This window comes from Labeo rohita, chromosome 20, assembly GCF_022985175.1.
Source record: "Labeo rohita strain BAU-BD-2019 chromosome 20, IGBB_LRoh.1.0, whole genome shotgun sequence".
Classification (NCBI taxonomy): Eukaryota; Metazoa; Chordata; class Actinopteri; order Cypriniformes; family Cyprinidae; genus Labeo; species Labeo rohita.
This window is the reverse complement of record NC_066888.1, coordinates 16,540,941-16,561,399: the sequence shown is the minus strand read 5'-3', so window position 1 is coordinate 16,561,399 and position 20,459 is coordinate 16,540,941. Positions and strand designations below refer to the sequence as shown.

The following is a 20,459-nucleotide window of genomic DNA, read 5'->3' as shown; positions in this document are numbered from 1 at the left end:
CTCCCCAAAAAATCTGCTTAATTGCAAAAAACTGTTTGGTAGTGATGTTCCTTAAAGTTACACACAGACTTTTGAAACTTTTGAACACATTTACCTCAAAATTATGGAGCATATACTCACACCTTGTATCTATAAGGGGTCACAGAAATATTTCCTGATCATAAATGTAGGGATGTAGTTAAAATCAGACTCAGCCAATGGATTAAAACATACACTGTTTCATTAGTGACATGAAAATGCAATAATTTACAAAGTAATTTACAAAATATATATATATATATATAAAATATATATTCCTTTTTAAAAGAAATAAAAAGATACTTTTAAAAACATTAAAAAAATGTAGGGGTTAGGGTTCGGGACAGTCACCTCCCAATTGGAAGTACCCAATAAATGATACTTTTATACATTTTAAGCTTACTAGTATTTTAAATATTATTGTGGATTTCAATAGATAATAGAAGGATCTTAGTAAACATCTACGATTTTAATACTTAAATTATTTTTAAATGTGTGTTTTTGGTTGGACAGCAGTTTGAACCAATGCTGTAGTATGGCCCATATAAATAATAAATCATACCAAAAGGAAATTCTAGATTTGTGCATTACAGTATCATTGTTTTTCCAAAAAAAAAACAAAAACAAAAAAAACACAACAACAACAACAAAAACCCTAGACTAGTCTCTTGCAGATTCACACAACCAACCTTCTGCACAGTTTTTTTTTCCTTTCAGTCGTAGATAAATGACTTTTGTTTGTTTTGTTTTTTTTGAGAAAAAAAGACAAGGGCTGACTATAGAGCTTGCTGATGTCTGTGACTGCAGACTGAGTGCTGAGTGAAAGTAGTTGCATAAAATGTCTGTTTGGTGGATTAGGAGTCTAGTAAAGTGGTGTAGTATTAAATTAGTGTTTAAAATAATTTGCCATATATATTATATACTTAATATATATGTTATATTATAAAAGTGAGACCGGGACTCGTTGTCACATGGGGAAATTGTCACAATGGCAATATATCTCACTAAACAGGTTTTTACAATTTGTACTGAAGCTTGTTTGGTAGCAGTTGTTCGTATGTTGGATTCAAACTGTTAAATCTTAAAAAAGAATAATTTTAAACAAAAATGTTAATATCAGTATTTTTTGTAACAACTAAAAAGATTGGAACTAAGTTCTACACATTTTCATACAGTTATTACAAATTATATGTTGGTGCAAGTGTCAAATTTTGTATGTTATAATGTCATATAATTTCAGTTTTTATTGTCTAAAATATTTTACATGTATATTTTGTTTACAATTTCCCAAAGTGACAGCTTAACCCATAAAGAGCAGTACTTTGTTTTTCCTAGGCAATATTGTTCAAATCAACCTACACTTAAGTAAAAAGTGTGACAACTAGCCCCGGTTCCTATTTATATTATTGCAAGTTACGCAACGTTCAGTTCATAAGAGTAACGTTTGGATCAGAATTGCCTGGTTCATCATGCTTTTAAAGGCAACCCTGACATCCAATGAGGTCTTATGGGCTATTGATGAAAGATCTGTGTTCATCCGATCTCCATAACCGTCATTCATCCAAAACCAACATAATTAGATTTAGTAGCCTTCATACTCCAATAAAGCCTTTTAAGATATGGCATGCTGTTATTGCTACTTTTAATAGAGCTCTGTAAGCTGTGATTCAATGGTTGTGTTATATTTTTCCCTAAAGCACCAAGGAGCAGCAACAGAGCTTTGTAAATCAAGGTGCAGAGGGTTGAATCCATGTTCCCTAAGGTTTTCCTTCAGTGGTGTGCAGCTCTTTCCAGCTGCGCGGCTGAACTAGGTAAAAGTGTGCTTTTGTGCTCGGTAAGCACAGGCAGCTAGACAAGCTTTGCTATACGCTGTGCAGTCAGCCATCCCATTTTGCTTCAGTGATTTCTAGCTGTTCCTTCAAGCCGTCCCATTGTATGAGTAAAGCTAGCTTGCTATTGTAATAATATATGGCCCTTTGTGCATAAAAATAACATTCACACTTTATAGTTAATGCATTACATGTTATTTGCTTATAACCCTAAATGTTGCTATTGGCATAGAAATAACCACACAAGTTGTTTTCTATTAGCTACAGAAGGCAACATTATGCCAAAGAATGGCCATAAGCAATTGTAAAATTGTGATTCCTGTGCCTCTAGGCCACATTACAAACATTCATACTGTATAATCTGCTTCAAATGCTCACTGTAAAAAACACAATTTGTTGAGTCAACTTAAAATAATTTGTTACCATGCTGCCTTAAATTTTTAAGTTCATTCAACTCAAATAAGTTTAGTTAACTTGAAATGTTAAGTTGTACTAAAGACAACTTAGATATCTGGAGTTGTCTAAACTAAACATTTGGTTTGTTATACTTAAAACCTGGGATTGTTACCTAGCTGCCTTAAAATTCTAAGTTGAATCAACTCAAATATCTAAGTTGTCACTTAGTACAACTTAACATTTCAAGTTTTTGAGCTGACTAAAGTCAAAACTTTAAGGCAGCCAGGTAACAAATTATTTTAAGTTCACAATGTATGCTTCTTTTGTGAAATTAAGATTGCTTGATCAATGCTAATCCTTCTAAGATAGCATCTAGAAAGTCTGCCATTCAGTCAACGCTCCTTCACAAGACAGTTTGTCTTATTGACCCCAAATGTTTGACCTGTATTGTATGTGGCCTTAGTCCCAACTTTTAGCTATTAGCCACTGCAGCGATCACTAGCGTCCCCTTATCTTTAATAAATGTTATTTGCAGTATTTAAGAACACTTGTTGGGTGTGTCATCTTGGCTTTTCAATCGTTTTATGAGGGTCATTATGGCCCCTCTATTATGACTTATAATAAGGAGTCATATCTTTTAGGTTCAGGAGTTACAGGGCACCATTGGTGACGAAGAGTCGGAGGCATTCCAGGAATCCACTTACAGCTCATTTTATTGCCTGCTGGTTTGGTCAGACAGAGACAGGTCTGAGCTAGAAATTATTGTAATGATAGTTGGTGATATAGCCTAGTAGTGAGGTCAGCCTGTACCATTAAACGTCAACAGGAGATTAAATTAGCACTGTAGTGGCTAATGCTAGCTTAGCAGCTAAACTACTGTAGCTCTGCTGCTGCCTTTTTTGTTTGTCTGAGGTATTTTCACTGTCCTGCTGCAGTGCATGTGGCTGTGACTTGCGCTTCTGCCATTGTCATTTTGTCTGGAGCTTCTATAATGTATGCCCATGAGCTAGAACATGACAAATATGCACAGTTTTGACCACGTGTACACTTGTGTCGCAGATGTGCACAAACACATCTGGACCAGAATCAAAAACAGATACACACACACATTGATCTGTTTAAATGAAGCTTTTTTGTCACAGCTGAGCCTGTTCAGACAGAGAGACATTCAGGATGCCCCTGTGAGCCATTAGAGGACAGTCTTCTTATACAAAGAGAAACAATGCACTTGTACATAAGAATGATGTAAGACTGTAATCATTTACAGTTTGCTGTGTTTAACAGTTAGTGCAACACTGTGCTGCCAAAAGGTTTTTGTCTGCCAAAAGGAATGCAGGTTTTGAGGCGATGTGTTTTAGAACCCAACGACATTTTAAATCTTGGCATTTTCTGTTCTGGCATTCTGAATGAATGCTTCCAAGAATCCCAGCAGCAATATGAAACAATAAATGTTTTTTGGGGAAAAACATGCTTTATTATGACTGACCAGTCAAATTGAACTGAATCTGTGGTAATCTGTTGACAAAACAGTACACATTTTTGCTATTTCTAATGTGCTGTATCTTGCTCTGTAACTTATATGCTGGTTCCATTAGAAAAAGTGCTTCTTAAATAGCCATTACTATAGATTGCTGACCAATATGATAATGTGTTAATGCATTCTACTGTACCTATATGGAGGTAGAGTGCACACTACAAACAACTGTGATGCTCTTCACAGACATAATACGTTGCAGTTATAAAAGAAAAACACATACACACAAGCACAATAAGAAGCTTGTTCTTCAACTAGCACGTATATGCATGTCACCAAAAAAAATTAAAATAAACAGGTGTGCCACTTTTACATGCATGTATATATATATATATATATATATATATATATATATATATATATATATATATATATATATGAACAATATCATACTCGTGTCGCTGTCGAACTGTTGTATAAACGCAATATCACACTCGTAGCAGTGCAATATGGCTGTATATCAGCATGCTGTGATTACCTATGGCACTTGACCTGCAAGATATTGCGTTTATGCAACAGTTCAACGGCACAAGTGTGTAAATACATAAGAAACAACAATACAGTGTCTTTAAAAACCCTCTTTTGTGCAAACTACTCAGTCCTCGGCCAAAACTATTTGCTTTGAAACAAATAATAGATTAATGAGAGCAAAGACTGTCCGTTAGATTTGAAGCTCACATCTCCAAAATCATCTGATTAAATGTTCAAATAGATGTTATCTTTAGTAACAAACTGCATATTTGAAGTCTAAACAAATACAAAAAAAAAAAAAAAAAACACACACAAAAAAAATGTATAAAATGATGTTGGATTTGGCCAATCAGATGCGAGGACCAGAAAGATCTGTTGCATATATATATATATATATATATATATATATATTTCAGTAGTACTTTTTAGTTTAGTTTAGCAATTTTAGTTCTCCATTTAAAAATTATTTCAGTAAATTGCTAGCATTTCAAATTTTTTTTACATTTTTTCATCTAATATTTATATTTTACATACAGTTTGTTTTACATTTAGTAAACAATAACAATGCTGGCTGCCCCACAATCTAGTGTAAAAAAACAAAAAACAAACAAACAAACAAAAAAAATCCCTGTATGTTGAAATCTAGAATCTGAGGGTGCAAAAAAACAAAACAAAAAAAAAAGTTCAAATTAACCTGTAAATTTGTCCAAATTAAGTTGTTAGTAATGCATATTTGTTTTGATACATTTACGGTAGGAAATTCACAAAGAATCTTCATGGAACATGATGTTTATTTAATATCCTAATGATTTTTGGCAGAAAAGAGATATCGATCATTTTGATCCATACAATGTATTGTTGGCTATTGCTACAAATATGTGCTACTTATGACTAGTTTTGTGGTCCAGGGTCATATATGTGAATAACATACAGTCAGCTCATCATCATCACAAAAAACAAATCCCAAAAAGGTTGTCAGGATCTTATGTCATCCCAAAGAGGTTTATTGATGACCAAATGATTGAATATTAGCCCATTTATTACACTGAATATTTCATATTTAAGTAGCAATAGTTATAATATATCTTGTAGAAATTGCAGAGAGATATGACATTATATAATACAGCTACATAAGAACAATCAGCTATACAGCAAACAAAAGATGTTTGTGTGCATTTTCTATTGATATTGTCAGCAGTACATTATTTAATTATAACTAAAAAGCATTATAACGGCGTGTATATCCAGACTCAGACTCAGCTAAGTAAAATTTACAGTCCCGTCAAGATACTGCAATCTTCAATTCTTAGCAAATTCCCACAGAGAATAAACAGTCCTGTTATTCACAACCAAGTGATGTAAAAAAATAAGGACTAAAAGCAGACTATGTACAAGCACATACAGACTATGATGTTAATAAAAGCTAAAATCAAGTATTTGAAAAGAATGGTTTCATGAAATAGCGTTTGAGAGCCCAAGTGGAATAAAAGGAAAAATAATACAAGTGTATTGTCATGTCGTGATCTCTGTAAGCCATTTTCTTTTCAGACTTGCACACACAAACACATCAGTGAAGAAAATAACTCAGTGTTCACGCTTATCCCCCCCCTACCCTTGCTGCAGACAAAGCCCGTCGTAACCATGGCGACGGACAGTAAGGAGGCTAAGCTTGACGCGCGGGTAGAGGTAACAGTATCTGAAGGCCCAGGTAAACAAAAACAGAGTGAGGATCTTTGCAAACGGCCTGCTCTTAAAGTGACAGTGACCAAACAGCTAAAGAAGTACAATTTCTCTCTTTATATCAGCACTGTCTCTTTAAGAACTGTGTGGTGTTTCAATAAGAGTCACAAAAACGTCAAGAATTGTGTGCTGTGTCTGCCTGTGTCTTTAAAGGAAGAGTTAACTCAAAACTTACAATTCTGTCAATAGTTACTCACCCACATGTATAATAAAACCTATACAGACTTTTTTCTGTGGAACACAAGGAGAAATTTTTATAGATTTTCTTTGAAGTTGTTTTCCATGCAATTACAGTGAATGAGGTTGGGAGGATGGGAGATTTCAAGCCTTAAAAAAGGACGCAAATCCAACACAAAAGTGGTTCTTCAAACTAGGGCTGGAACGATTCTTCGTCCGAGTTCTGTTAGATCAGTGGTGTCCAGTAGTCGGCAAAATACCGCATTCCACGTTAAACCTTTTTAAAAAATCATAATAAAGCATAATGCTATTAAGAATAAACAAATGCTACGATTTAATTTAATAAATATATGAGATGCAAGGTTAATATATGTGCTTTAATTATTAATTAACATCTTGAATTATTTTGATACTGTATTTAAACTAATTACTATTGCCTCATTGCTATCATATGTGTATTTTAACTCATTTTAAAGGCTATTGTTCACTTAGGTCTATTTTTATTGCTACAAAAAAACTATAACTATCTGACTAATCGTCAGATTAATCGATTACCAAAATAATCATTAGTGACAGCCCTATTTCAAACTTTGAGCTAGACCTCAGCTAATTCATGCAATGAGAGTTACATGCCAGATTTCTTTATCTTAAACTTTGATCTGTTGGCTTCAGAAGTCTTTAAAATCAAGTCACATGAACCACTTTTATGGTGTTTTCACACTGTTTTTTGTGTCACCAGTCTTTATTCGTTGTAATGCATGAAGCAGAGCAACCAACACATTCTCTAAAATTTCTCCTTTTTGTACCTGGGAACAATGAAATCCTACAGATTTGAAACAACATGAGCGTGAGTAAATTTTTTTAATTTCTGTGTGAATTATTCCTTTAAATATGACCTAATCACGTTGCTGTCCAGGGTTTACACACCTTTCGAGTGAACCTTGTGCCCTTAACCTTTACAACCACATTTAACTTATTAACAATAAGTCTCACGTGTGACTAATTTCATTCTTTCTCAGTTTGTCTGAAGTGTGGCATGCTTTAGTTTGAGCTTGTTTCTTTATGTTGTTACAGATATATTTCAACGTTAGGCTGCTGACAAAAGGAACACTGCTAATTATGTTGTTACTTATGATAAATATATTAATTAATCATGCCCTACTGCTGAAATTTGGAGTCAGGTTCAGGTGGGCATTACACGTGGTGCAACAAAAAAACAAGTTACTGGTTTTGCTGTGCTGGTGAAAAACATTATATGACGAGTGGGAGGAGCGAGGTTGAGTACTCTTATGTTGTCAAGTAGGACGGACGTGTGTTTTAGCTTTTGTGAAGAAGTGAGAGGAACAGTCAGGTCTGAGTGAATGTATTTAGCAGTACTGACACTCATACAAACAGGAGGGCCGTGTTTGAGCGTATAGTGGTTGTAGTATGGAGGAGTACAAGGGAGACACATCGAGGGCTGTTTCTCTGGCTGAGTGGTGTCCACTCACATCATATGCCTGAGTGATTGAGGACGCCTGCAGCACTGCATTGTGGGCCAGAGAAATGGAGTAGTAGCAGCTGGGAACAGATTGTGACTTTAACGAAGCTTTGACAGGGAAATGATGAGACAAAATAGGAGAAATCATAAAATCATCCAGTCATAGACGCTCATAAAGCAGTAAACTCTGGAACGGTAATAGCTTCAGGAATTCAAAACAACAAAAGTGGTCACCGACGGCAGGTACTACACGTCTTTACTTTCTTTGTTATTGTGCCAGTGTGTTTTGAGCAGGAACACACTTACTGTGTAACTCCACACTACTTTCCACTTTTAGCCTGTAACAGATCCACGCCGATCTCTGGCTGAATTTATCTACTCTGTGGTGTAGAGTGGCCCTGTCACCCCAGCCGTTTCACTTGGAGCTCCTACAACACAGAGAGTCAGTCAAACATGCATTCGTGAGCCTTAGAAATTCACACAAACGTACATAAAAACAGAAAATACTGTCTGGAGATATTTTAGTTGGTGGAGTGCTTATGGTGTGCTTATGGACCAAGAAGAGACCTGCAGGCTGTAATAGACAAACTTCACACATACACATAGAGAACAGAAGGAAATTGAATAATTAAGGTGGCTGATTATCAAAAAGAAGAAGTCAAAATCTCTAATTATGTGAAGTTATAATAAGTGACAGTAAAACATATAGATAAGATTAGATAAGATTTCTATTTTTACATAAATACTGAACTTTCCCTTCATCAGAGTATTCTAAAAAAAAAAATCTTAACCCTGACACCACACATACATCATGGAGACATCTATTTGACATCTGCATTTACATCTTGAAGACATATTTTTTTTAGAGTGTTTTGCTCATCTGCAATACGTCTATAGGATGTTTCCCATCAGATGTCAAATAGACGTCTATTAGATGTCTTTAAGATGTTAATGATTTATAATGGATGAAAAACTGACATTTTACAGACGTCTGTCAGACGTTTGTTTGTACACAGCAGATGCTTTCCAGATCAAGTGATCTTTAACAGACATCTTGCAGAAGTAGGTGTGCTATCTGGGAAGCAGCATAATTGAACCAAATTAGCATATGAGAATGATTTCTATGTAACAAATGTAATAAATTACATTTTAAACAGGAAATAGTTATTTTAAATTGCAATAATATATCACAGTATTGCTGTTTTAATGTATCCTTTATCAAATAAATACAGCCTTGGTGAGACTTCCTTCAAAAAAATTAAATGTTTTTTCTTTATATTTTGCCTAAATATAATATTTTTTTCATTTAGTACATACTGCCCTTCAGAAGCTACAAAATATACGTAATTCAGATACAGAAGATACATGTTCCACAGAAGACAAAATAAGTTAAATTTACCTTAATCTTCAAATTCAAACAGTTTTCAACCCCGGCTCTTAATAATTTTTTTTCCTTCTGGAGAATCAGTGAGCGTTTGAACCTTCTGTAATAGTTGTATATGAGTCCCTCAGTTGTCCTTAGTGTGAAAAGATGGATCTCAAAATCATATAGTCATTGTCGGAAAGGACTTAAATTCACAAAAACACTGAAAAACCAAAGAATTTCTGAGACAGCGGGCAGTTTAACTGTTCAGGACAAACAAGGGACTCATGAACAATTATCACTAAATAAAAAAAACAGCTGTAAATCATTCAGGTAACATCATTCACAGTATTAAGAACCAAGTGTATGTAAACTTTTTTAAGTCTTTTTATAAATTCAACTATTATTTTCTCTTGTGGATAAAATAATTAACATTCTGCAGATTCTGCAAGGTGTATGTAAACTTTTTACTTCAACTGTAGCTATTATTTGATCTGGCATGTTTTATATGTAATATCATTCGTGAACAGTGCTTTCTGAGCTGCTCTTATCTCCAGAATGTTTATGGTTCTTAATCACTTTCTATTGTCAGGAAGTGGAGACTTAGACACTCTTTACAACCCAAAGGTCCCTTGCCTTATCATTGGTTTAATGCCGTTAAATGGTTCAGTCATGCCAGAGACACTTTGCACTCACAGATTTCAACTTCAGCTGGTAGGTTGAGAGTTATTCTATAAATGTTTTCTTTATAATTGTTTTGGGTTGTTTTTTTTAGGTTAGGAAATAGTTGTTTAAACTTTGGTGTTTAATTGTTGGTAATGAAGCTCAGATCAGTGCTCCTCAATGTTTTTCATAAGTAACGGATGGGAAAGAAAGTAGCTTATTTAGCATTAGGTAAATCCTAAACCCAGTATACTTTAAATTATTTGTATGGCACCTTACAATACATATCTATCCAAGTAGTTTTAAAAAGAATATTTCCTATCAAAGCCTCCAGTGAGCAGGCTGAGATGTTTAAGTAGATTGTGAGGAACCTACAACACCCCCCTGTGATTTCACCCCTGAAAAATCTGAACAGTATTCAAGATGCTCAGTTGTTTATTCATGTATTCATGTTGTCTGTTTAGGTGCTTTTAAAAGTTTTGCAGTTGCTGGCTCTATTGCGTCTCATCTATGATTGCTGATGTGGATTACAGTGACAGTGATAAATGTTACTGATAAAATCTTTATAACACTGACTTTGTAGCAAATGGCTTCTAATTGTTGGCTTTCTCTTTTACCTTGATGCCTTTTCAAGATCATAGAGCTTTGTAGCACCTTGACATTATTGGATGTTTAAACAGGACATCTGGTCACCATAATTATAAAATCCTCTCTCAAGACAAAGGCTTTACCCCAATAAAACCTGACGCCATAGCCTCTGATCTGGTCCTCCATTTCATGGACATCAATTAAAAATGTTCACATTTTTGTACATACTGTATGGTTATTGCTACTTATTGACTATTTGTCACCTTTCTTTTCCCCCACCGACCCGACTTTATAGCAGAGCGGCGACGGCAGGGCAAATTCCAGCCATTCCGGCGACTATTTGGGAAGAAGAAAAGAAGGGAAGCAGAACGTGGGTTTGAGGGATCTGAACTTAAACCTAGCCATTCCACTGACGATGTTTGCAATGGGGTGGTCTCAGTTAATGAGGAGAATGATCAGCATCTAAGGTAAAACTTTATAACAATTTTAGCTTGGTCTGCCATTTTTAATTTATGCTAAATGTATTGCTTTTATTTTGTGCTGAGTTTATTTGCTGAATTGTGTACTGAAAATATTCATAGAAATGCTGTAATTAAACAGTGTGCTCATATCGTGTTCACAGGGAGTTAAACACCCTAGGGTCCCGAGCTTTTTCACACGAGAGTGTATTTATCCCAGAGGACTCAGAGAAGACATATCCAGGACAGACAATGTCTCAGGAGAACGTTTCAGACAAAGTTAGGAACATTCAGGTGAGATTTCTCACACAAACAGCATAAGTAAAAATGTTCATATGTGCAAAATTAAGTCTTGCACCAAACTTTACGATAATACTTCAGAACAGGGAACACATATTCACTATTAAAGGGAACCGTGAGTATTAAGACTTGAATGGCTTAATATAACGTGAACTTACTAAAATATGTAGTAGAAAACCCATTAAAGATTTACGTTATTGTTTCATACATATTTCGGACTATAGGGGGTGGCATAATTTTGATGACACAAAAGGGTTGCACTCAGTGAGCTACTGGGCTACCTGTTGTTATTTTTACCGCAACACAACTCGGACAATAAAATACTGTGAGACAGTGCTACATTGTGCAGCTTTTGGTAGCAATTTTCAGTCAAAGGGAAACAAGAGAAACGATGCAAGACTTCACTGCTTTCCTAGCGATAAGAAGTGGAGAAAAGAATGAGAAGATCCCTCTGACAAAAAAACTTCTTAAAGACCCACGTCGGTTCTCTCCACTTCAGCCCTGATGCCTTTGAAGCTTTTAGTAGACCACAGCTATTGAAAGAGCTTACAAACAGCAGAGACAAGAAACACTAGATGCCATCCTGGCAAGATGTAAACACACTTGTTATGATGCCGCAGCCACTGATATCCAGGGGTGTTTAGACTCCTTATGGGGAAAATCGATGATACGACATTTGGTTTAAAGAAGAAGCCCACTTCCAGAACAACAATTTACAAATAATGTACTCACCCCCTTATCATTCAAGATGTTCAAGTCTTTCAGTCTTCAGTCGTAAAGAAATTATGGTTTTGGAGGAAAACATTTCAGGATTTTTCTCCATATAATGGACTTCATTGGTGCCCGATTTTGAACTTCCAAAATGTGGTTTAAATGCAGCTTCAAAGGGCTCTAAACCAAGGAGGAAGGGTCTTATCTAGCAAAACGATCAAATAAAAATGTTTATACTTTTTAAGCACAAAAGCTTGTGTAGCACTAGCTTTGGGATGCGCGTCCACAATGCTATTTACTACAGAATCACGCCGAAAGGTCACACGGAACGTAAGAGGAACTACAGACCCAGCGTTTACAAAGTGAACGCACAAAGACTAAGGGGTGCAAGAAGGTCAAACGCTGTTTACAAACAAAAAGGTACAACTATGTCGGATAATTCTGAATTCTGAAGTGCTTAAAAAGTATACAATTTATTATTTTTTTTTTCGCAAAAAAAAAAAAAGGCAGATCGTTTCGCTAGATAAGACCCTTTTCCTCGGCTGGGATCGTTTAGAGCCCTTTGAAGCTGCATTTAAACTACATTTTGAAAGTTCAAAATCAGGGCGTCAATGAAGTCCATTACATGGAGAAAAATCCAGAAATGCTTTCCTCAAAAACCATAATTTCTTTATGACTGAAGACAGAAAGACATGAACATCTTGAATGACAAGGGGGTGAGTAAATTATTTGTAAATTGTTGTTCTGGAAGTGGAGTTCTCCTTTAAGCCTGCGCTTATATCCATAACCACCTATAAGCTCTTTCAATAGCTGTGGTCATCGTATCAGTATTTTATTTTCCGAGTTATTCTAAGTTGCGTTGTGGTAAAAAGTACAACAGGTAGTGCCAGTAGCTCACCGAATGCAACCATTTCATGTCATCGAAATAATGGCGCCCCCCATAGTCCAAAATATGTATAAATTATGTAGATTTTTTAAAACGTTCCACTACATATTTCAGTAAGAGACATGAGTTACATTATATTAAGACATACAAGTCTTAATACTCAAGGTTCCCTTTAAGTGTTTTCCCTGAACAAGGACCCAATTTGCTGCTTCTTAACAGTTAGTAAAGTTTAGGTATGGGTAGGATTAAGAGTTGTAGAATATTGTCATGCAGAATAAAGCATTAGTATGTGCTTTATAAGTACTAATAAATAGCCAATATGCTAGTAATATTCATGCTAATAAGCAACTAGTTACTAGTGAGAATTGGTCCTTAAAATGTTAAAGTGTTACCAACCTTACCAACACCAATTTTATACGAGCATTGCACCGAATTTATAAATTTTATTTTATATTGTTTTGCTATGTTGGTATCTTCAGAACTTCAAGGCAGGCAGCAAAACAAAGAAAGAAACAAAACATTTTTTTTTTTACTCTCTATGCTTTTGTTGACAGAAGCAAATTGGACATAATATTAAATTTGGTCAGAGACCTCCTTCACTTAGAAAGAGTGAGGGAGATGAAGGTAGCTCAGATGAAGAAGAGGTACCACGAAGTCCACTGAGGGTTCTTGCTCAGGTGGAGAATGAGCCACCAGAACCCGAAGCTAAGGAAAAAGTAAGCCCTCCAAATTATTATATAATTATCATCACTTTTATTGAAAGCAACTTATAGTGCATTCAAGAAATACATTTTGTCAGTAACCTTGTTGCTAATGGCATGCTCTAGTTAATCTGCAGGAAACTGTGAAACTGTCAAACTATAAATACATTGATTCCCCATACATACACTTTGGAATCCTGATCTCCCATTGTCACAAACTTGTGTTTTTGCTTTACAATTAGGCTGTCAGCCATGACATGGTCCAGCACAGAACTCCAGTCAAATCCCCACGCACTAAGCGCCCACCTCCCCTTGGCACAATTGAGTCCATCAATCTAGATGCTGTCCCTCAGTCTGTCCCACGGTTGGACAACACTGCTGCCAAACATAAACTGTCTGTCAAACCGAAGAACCAGAGGGTGTCACGCAAACACCGAAGGTTCACACAGGTAAAGGAGTTATTCTAAATGCGAACAGTGTCTGTTAGGATAGTTTTTACGTTTGAAGTTATGTTAAAGAGCTCACAGAAAAATTAGGGTTTACTTACCCTTACTGTTCATACAGAAAGTCAGCGTCTAAAGTAATAACTTCTGTAACTTTAATGTATTTCAGGAGTTTCACGAAGAGGATCTCGCTGAATTGCAAGAGGAATCTGAAACACCAAAGGACGAAGAAGTCTTTGATTTGTCAGGAGAGGACTATAACATTATCCACAGAAGCAAAGAGGATTATGAACCCACAGAAAAATCGATGAGACGAAGATTTCATGAGGAGGAGCTAGAACGGCTTGAGCTTCAGAGAAGGGAACAAGAGGAATTCAGGAAGATGGAAGAACAACGAAGGAGAATCGAGGAGCAAAGGCTAGAAGAAGAAAAGCGCCGCAGAGAGGAAGAGGAAAGGCTGCGAAAGGAGGAAGAGGAGAGGAAGCAACGAGAGGAAGAGGCGAGGAAAGAAAGGGAAGAGGAAGAAAGAAGGAAAGAAGAGGAAGAGCGAAGAATAAAACTTGAGGAAGAGCGAAAGAGGCAAGAGGAGGAAAGATTGAGAAAAGAGGAAGAGGAAAGAAGAAGAGCAGAGGAAGAGAGAAGGCAGCAGGAACTTGAAGCAGAGCGTCTTCGCCTTGAAGAGGAAAGAAAAAGGGAGGAGGAAGAGAGAAGGAGAAAAGAGGAGGAGGAGGCAGAACAACGTAGGATTCAAGAGTTAGAGGAGAAACGGCAGAGAGAGGAAGAGGAACGCATCCGTGAGGAGGAAAGAATCCGACAAGAGGAGGCTGAGAGGAAAAGACTGGAGGAAGAGGAGGAAAGAAAGAAACAACAACAAGAGGAGAAAGCTGGAGGTACTGACCTGGAATGGAAAAGAAAAGCAGAAGAATTGAGATGGAGAGAGATGGAGGAGAGACAGAGACCTTTTACTTTCAAAGTCTCTTCGGGCGAGAAGCAGATACTATTCCAGAAGGTCAACCTCAGTCCTGTTACTCCATCAACTGGCCAGCAGGGTGAAACAACAGCTGAAAGCAGGGAGGGAGCCAAAGCTCCTTCACCAGGAGGCACAGATTCCCCAACTCTGTCTTCATCTCTTTATGTCCCACATACTGCAATACTTGTGACAGGAGCTCAACTTTGTGGAACTGCAGTCAATCTAGATCAGATCAAGGACACAGCCTGCAAGTCCCTTCTTGGCATTTCAGAAGGCAAAAAGGCCATGGGTACTCCTCCAACCAAGAGCAAGACTTCGCCAGATTGTAAATCTGGAAAAACCAAATCCTTATACGAGTCTTCCTTATCTGCAGACCAATCCAATGCTGCTGTGCTGGCAGAATGGGCAAGTATCCGATCCAAAATTTTCAAAGGTGCTGAGGACGGAAAATACCCAGAATACCCAGATCAGAGTCGCAGACCGATAAGTGAGGATTTAAATACAGTGCCATTCTCTCACACCAACCTCAGGAAAACCATGTCAGCCAGTGCTAAGTTTTCCATCACACCAGCCAGAAAGAAATTTGCTGATTCCAACAGGAACTCAGAAAGTTTTGGGCAAGAAGACAAAGATGGTGTGAAAATAGAATCACCTTCTACAGAAACTCCCCCTGTCCTAAAATCAGAGTTGCCCTCTTTAGGTACCAAGATCCAGAGCAGAGGAAGCAAAGTTGTCCGCATCGCAGATAGTGCTGAAGAATGCATGTTTGCCAAAGACCTCCCCTCCTTCCTTGTTCCCAGTCCGCCACATGGATCTCCCAAGTCGCAGAGATCCGAGGCCGGATCTTCAAGTCAGGCAGAATCAGAAGACTTTGATGCAAAGGATGAAGGGGATAAGAAGGATCAGAGTGGTGATGAACGGCCCTCACCTTTTGGAATCAAGTTGAGAAGAACCAACTACTCTCTTCGCTTCCACAGTGAACAATCGGCAGAGAAGAGGAAGAAAAGGTACAGTGCAGGAGACAGTTTTGAAGGCGTCCCAGTGCCCCTCACCTCCATTGACCAAGACTCTGACACTTCTACACTTTCCGAAAAGTCTAGCCCTGTTTCTCAAGAGATTATCGGATTTCGAACCACTGCAGCACCCAGTAAAGAATCTCGAAGTAAGTTTAGCAGAAATACTCTCCCTTTGGCACGCACCGAAGCCGACAACTTTGTCCCCAAGCCTCCACTTTACCAAAAACCAGCTACCTCCCCCAAACCATCTGAAGGTGCCACACCTCCACCCTCTCCTCTTCTGAAACCTGGCAGAAGGACTTCAGGGGACATGATTTCACAAAGGACAGTGCAAGCAGAACAGGCAGATACTGAGCAAAGCAGTGATCATAAGGAAGAAGTTGCAGCATCCGTACCATCCCACAAAAATGGACAAGGAGAGGAGGAGCTTAAAGAAAAGAAGTCATTTTTTCCATCCATCAGCATCCCATGGAGAGAAAAAACAGATCGCAGGACAGAACTCATTAAAAAAGGTTCGAAATACTCAAGCACCGTAAAGCTATGATTCAAACCTCAATTTTCCCAAAACTTAAACTAACAATATTCGTATCCTACCTTATAAGCATTTCTATTTTCTACATACTATTTATGTAGAGCAGGGGTGCCTAAACTTGGTCGTGGAGGGCCGGTGTCCTGCAGAGTTTAGCTCCAACCCCAACTAGAAACTTCCCGACAGATGTGTCCAGACAAGTTGAAGCTAGATTCAGGACCGGCCTTCCAGGACCAAGTTTGGGCACCCCTGTTCTAGGGAGTACAACACTGGACAAGTTTGCCAGATTTTCACACCAAAACCCAACCGCTACTCAAAACTAGTCCAAAACTAGCCCAATCACATTAAGGGATGCCCCGGTAAAAATCGTATTCCGCAGGGTAAAATACACATTGTTTTTGGTGGGGTTCCTCTGATAAAATTTGCATTCCAGGGGCTAAATATCATGTTATTGGGGGTGCTTCAACCCACAGACATGAAAAATAACCTGCGCCAACAGTGTTAAAGTGGCCCAATTCCACAGGAAAACCAGACTTGGCAACACTGACAGTAGAGTAGAATGTCCTAAAATAGTTTCTAAACTTTCTTGTCAATTTGACACCTTCTGCATTTCTTCTCCTTCACAGAAAAACCCTCTCTGCAGGCCAGGCACTCTCTGGACAGCTCACGGACACAGGAGAAAGAGACAGGACCACTTTGGATCACTCTGGCACTGCAAAAACAGAAAGGCTTTAGAGAACAGCAGCAAAACCGAGAGGACAAGAGGAGCCAGAGAGAAGCTAAGCTGACTGAGAAACAGACAAGGGACAGAGAAAGTGTATGTATATGTTATATAGCCACACAATATATTATCATTAAAGGGATAGTTCACCCAAAAATTCTGTCATTAGTTACTCACCTTCATGTTTTTTTCGAACCCGTAAGACCTTCCCTCATCTTCGGAACACAAATTAAGATATTTTTTATGAAATTTGAGAGCTTTCTTGACCCTGCTTAGACAACAACGCTAATAGAAACACAAAAATAAATTTATTTAACATTTATTCTCGTTGCTTCATAAAATTAAGGTTGAACCACGGATGTCACATGGACTATTTTAATAATGTCCTTACTACATTTCTGGGCCTTGAATGTTTCAGTTACAGTGCTGTCTATGCAGGGTCAGAGAGCTCTCTGATTTCATCAAAAATATCATAATTTGTGTTCTGAAGATGAACAAAAGTCTTACGGGTTTTCATAGACATGAATGTGAGTAATTAATGGGTGAACTATCCCTTTAACCATCTACACTGTTGGTACTACTTGTAAAATTGTAATCAAAGTGAGTTTTAACCAGCTGGAATCCAATATAATGCAACAAACAATGACAACCTTCTCGTTCACATAAATTTTACCAGCCATGACAAGTAACATTTTGTTGATCAATGTTTTCTATTTCTATGGTGATATGCTGGTCGTCCTTTAGGAAATTTTTTAGGTCAAAATTCTGCTCCATATAACTACAATATGGTGTTGTTTGTCTCTGAAAGCCTGGAATGGTCAGTCCCACAGACGATAAAGGCAATGGAAGTTCCAGCCCTCCCAAGCCTCAAACAGCAGATGAGAACAAGAGACCAGACACACTCCTGGCCCGTTTTGAACGACGCGACAACTTGAAGAAAGCCAACACCTTGCCCAGCTCAGTCACCGGTAAAAAAAAAATGTATTTGATTAAATTTCCTTTTAGTAGCTTTATACTAGGTTATACTTGCTTTTGGTAACTTTGGGTCTTGATGCTTAACTGTTATGTAGGCTTTGTGGGATTCAGACATGGTTCCCATCATGATGTGACGCTTTTAAAAACGAGATATTGAACCACAACAAAAGCATAAAAGAGCAATCTCTAAGTCTTCATAGTGATTTTCTTTCTTTCTTTCTTTCGACAGTTGAAATTACAGACTCTACACCATCTCCGCCAGCAACAAAAGATGTGACAAAGCGCTTCCCTCCTGGTGACACTACCCAGGTTTCAACCGAGCCTGCCTGGCTTGCTCTAGCAAAGCGTAAGGCCAAAGCCTGGAGTGACTGCCCACAGATCATCAAGTGATCAATTACTACTGACCAGTGAAAACGCAAATAAGTCATCTCCTTCATCCACATCACTTAGCCATCACTGCACTCCAGCTCTCCTCTTACTCTGAACAAAAAGTTTGTACTTTTAAGCAATCAGGCATTTCTGAATAATAGTGACAAAATATTGGATAAACAACTACATCAGCCCGTCCCTATGGTTTTCAATATACAAGATTATTGCAATAACATGCATCACACATATATTTACTCATTGTGTCACAGCCAATCAAACAAGCCCTAGAATCTTCAGAGAAGTTGCAGCCCTTCATATCTTTAAAGTTGCCAGTGGTTAACTGTGTATATACACAATGCATGTCAAGCTGTTGATTCTAGATATTACTAAAACAATATGAGTGGTTCACATTAAGTAAAAATATAACATTTCAAGTAAAACAAGAAAGTATGTTATTGCTTTGGTGACTATTCTGGGAAGCAATTCAAGGGCTAATAATAACACAGCTGATGAAACCTTCACAAATTTCACTCCTCGCTCCCACAAGCATGTAAATCGGATAAACGGTTTTGTAATTTTTCTGGTTTTCTTTTTCCATGTACACACTCAAATGAGTTGGCACTCTTAGACCTTGCCGACGGACAGACATTGTCACTTTTTTATTTTCTAACTTATTAAATTTGATATCTTGGCAAAGTAAAAAAGATCTTCACTGTGTCCGTGACAACTGTGAGTACTGTCATTTTAACTATTGCTAAATATCATCACGATAATGACACGTCAGCACTGTTTACTCATGTAATTAACTAACGATGAATTTTTCCATGACAACATAGTTATATATGCACTTGAGCCGTGCTGTCAATTGATGAAAAATCTACTTCTTGCAGTGTCTATACCCGCCTGTTTCTGTAGAATTGGTTGCCTGGGATCCGCCTGCTTGCTGTAACATAAACAATGCTATCCTGGCGTAGCGTGTGCTAGCATCTCTTTTACTGCTAATTAGCAAAACCTGCAACACGGCTAAGTGATGGGAGATCAGTGTTTCAAATGCAACGTCCCGGGGTGGAGGGGAGTAAGAACAAGAGGTCTAGCCAATGGAAATACCCTTTACAAAAAAGGGGGCATTTCTAGCGAGTGAACAAATGGACTATTAACGGACATCACCTCTACGTCCTTGAATAAGGCAGCTAACCCCAGATCGCTCCAGGGGGGATTGTCCTTGTAGGTGAAGTTGCTCTGGATAAAAAGCGTCTGCTAAAAGATGGAAGTTATCAAACGGAAGCCTTGATCTCTCAGCAGAGCCACTGACTCCACTATCTAATGTAATGTTGTATGTATGTAATGTATGTAGGTATGTATGTATGTATAGAGGTGAAACGAAGCAGACTGTATTCCTTTGGAGATCTCCTGAACTGCAGTCGCGTCACTTTGTTTTTACATTGGTCGTGTGCAATAGTGTAGCGTAAACAGTGTTGTATGTGATATAAAACAAAAAGTTTGTTGATAATTGCACTTTTTTTGTTTCACTTTAGAAAAACCCATTACAGAAAAAGTGACGCAAATGTTATGAAATATGTAGAGAACATTAAAGGAAGCTGTTTGAACTCGGTGGACTGAAACTCCTGTTTTCCTGCACAAACATGAACGTTAATGTTAAAGGATTAGCTCACTTCCAGAGTAAATATCCTCCCAAAAAAATTACTCCCATGTCATCCAAGATGTTCATGCCTTTCTTCTTCAGTCGAAAAGAAATTAAGGTTTTTGAGGAAAACATTCCAGGATTATTCTCCATATAATGGACTTCAATGGTGGCCAATGGGTTAAAGGTCCAAACTGCAGTTTCAATGCAGCTACAAAAGGCTCTACACGATCACAGCCGAGGAATAAGGGCAGATCTACCAAAAAAATCTGTCATATTCTAAAACAAAATACAAATTGTACACTTTTTAACCACAAATGCTTGTCTTGCACTAACTGTGATTAAATGTGTTTACAAAAAAAGGTAAAACAACAATGTTGGATGATTTTGAAGTTGGAGTAACCACGCGTGACCTTTCCAGTGTGATTACGTAATGTGCAAAGTCACACATGCGCAACGCAGAACTACTGTAAGATGTG

General features: G+C 37.6%; 1 protein-coding gene across 10 annotated transcripts in view; it reads left to right on the top strand.

The window, feature by feature from the left end:
• The window catches only part of cracd (capping protein inhibiting regulator of actin dynamics), a 33,180-nt gene extending 13,235 nt beyond the window's left edge, over positions 1-19,945 (top strand). For 2 of the 10 annotated variants that reach the window (XM_051138951.1, XM_051138956.1), the window contains exons 2-9: positions 10,555-10,726; positions 10,882-11,011; positions 13,169-13,330; positions 13,558-13,764; positions 13,928-16,256; positions 16,900-17,090; positions 17,803-17,962; positions 18,199-19,945. In XM_051138951.1, coding sequence (XP_050994908.1) covers positions 10,970-11,011; positions 13,169-13,330; positions 13,558-13,764; positions 13,928-16,256; positions 16,900-17,090; positions 17,803-17,962; positions 18,199-18,359 — 3,252 coding nt within the window. In that variant the 5' untranslated portion in view covers positions 10,555-10,726; positions 10,882-10,969 and the 3' untranslated portion in view covers positions 18,360-19,945. Of the gene's footprint in view, positions 1-1,715; positions 1,830-5,796; positions 5,957-6,857; positions 7,013-7,053; positions 7,889-9,627; positions 9,723-10,554; positions 10,727-10,881; positions 11,012-13,168; positions 13,331-13,557; positions 13,765-13,927; positions 16,257-16,899; positions 17,091-17,802; positions 17,976-18,198 lie in introns of those variants that run through there. The other 8 variants (XM_051138949.1, XM_051138950.1, XM_051138948.1 and 5 more) reach the window with 8 other exon arrangements.
• The last annotated feature ends 514 nt before the right edge of the window (positions 19,946-20,459 follow it).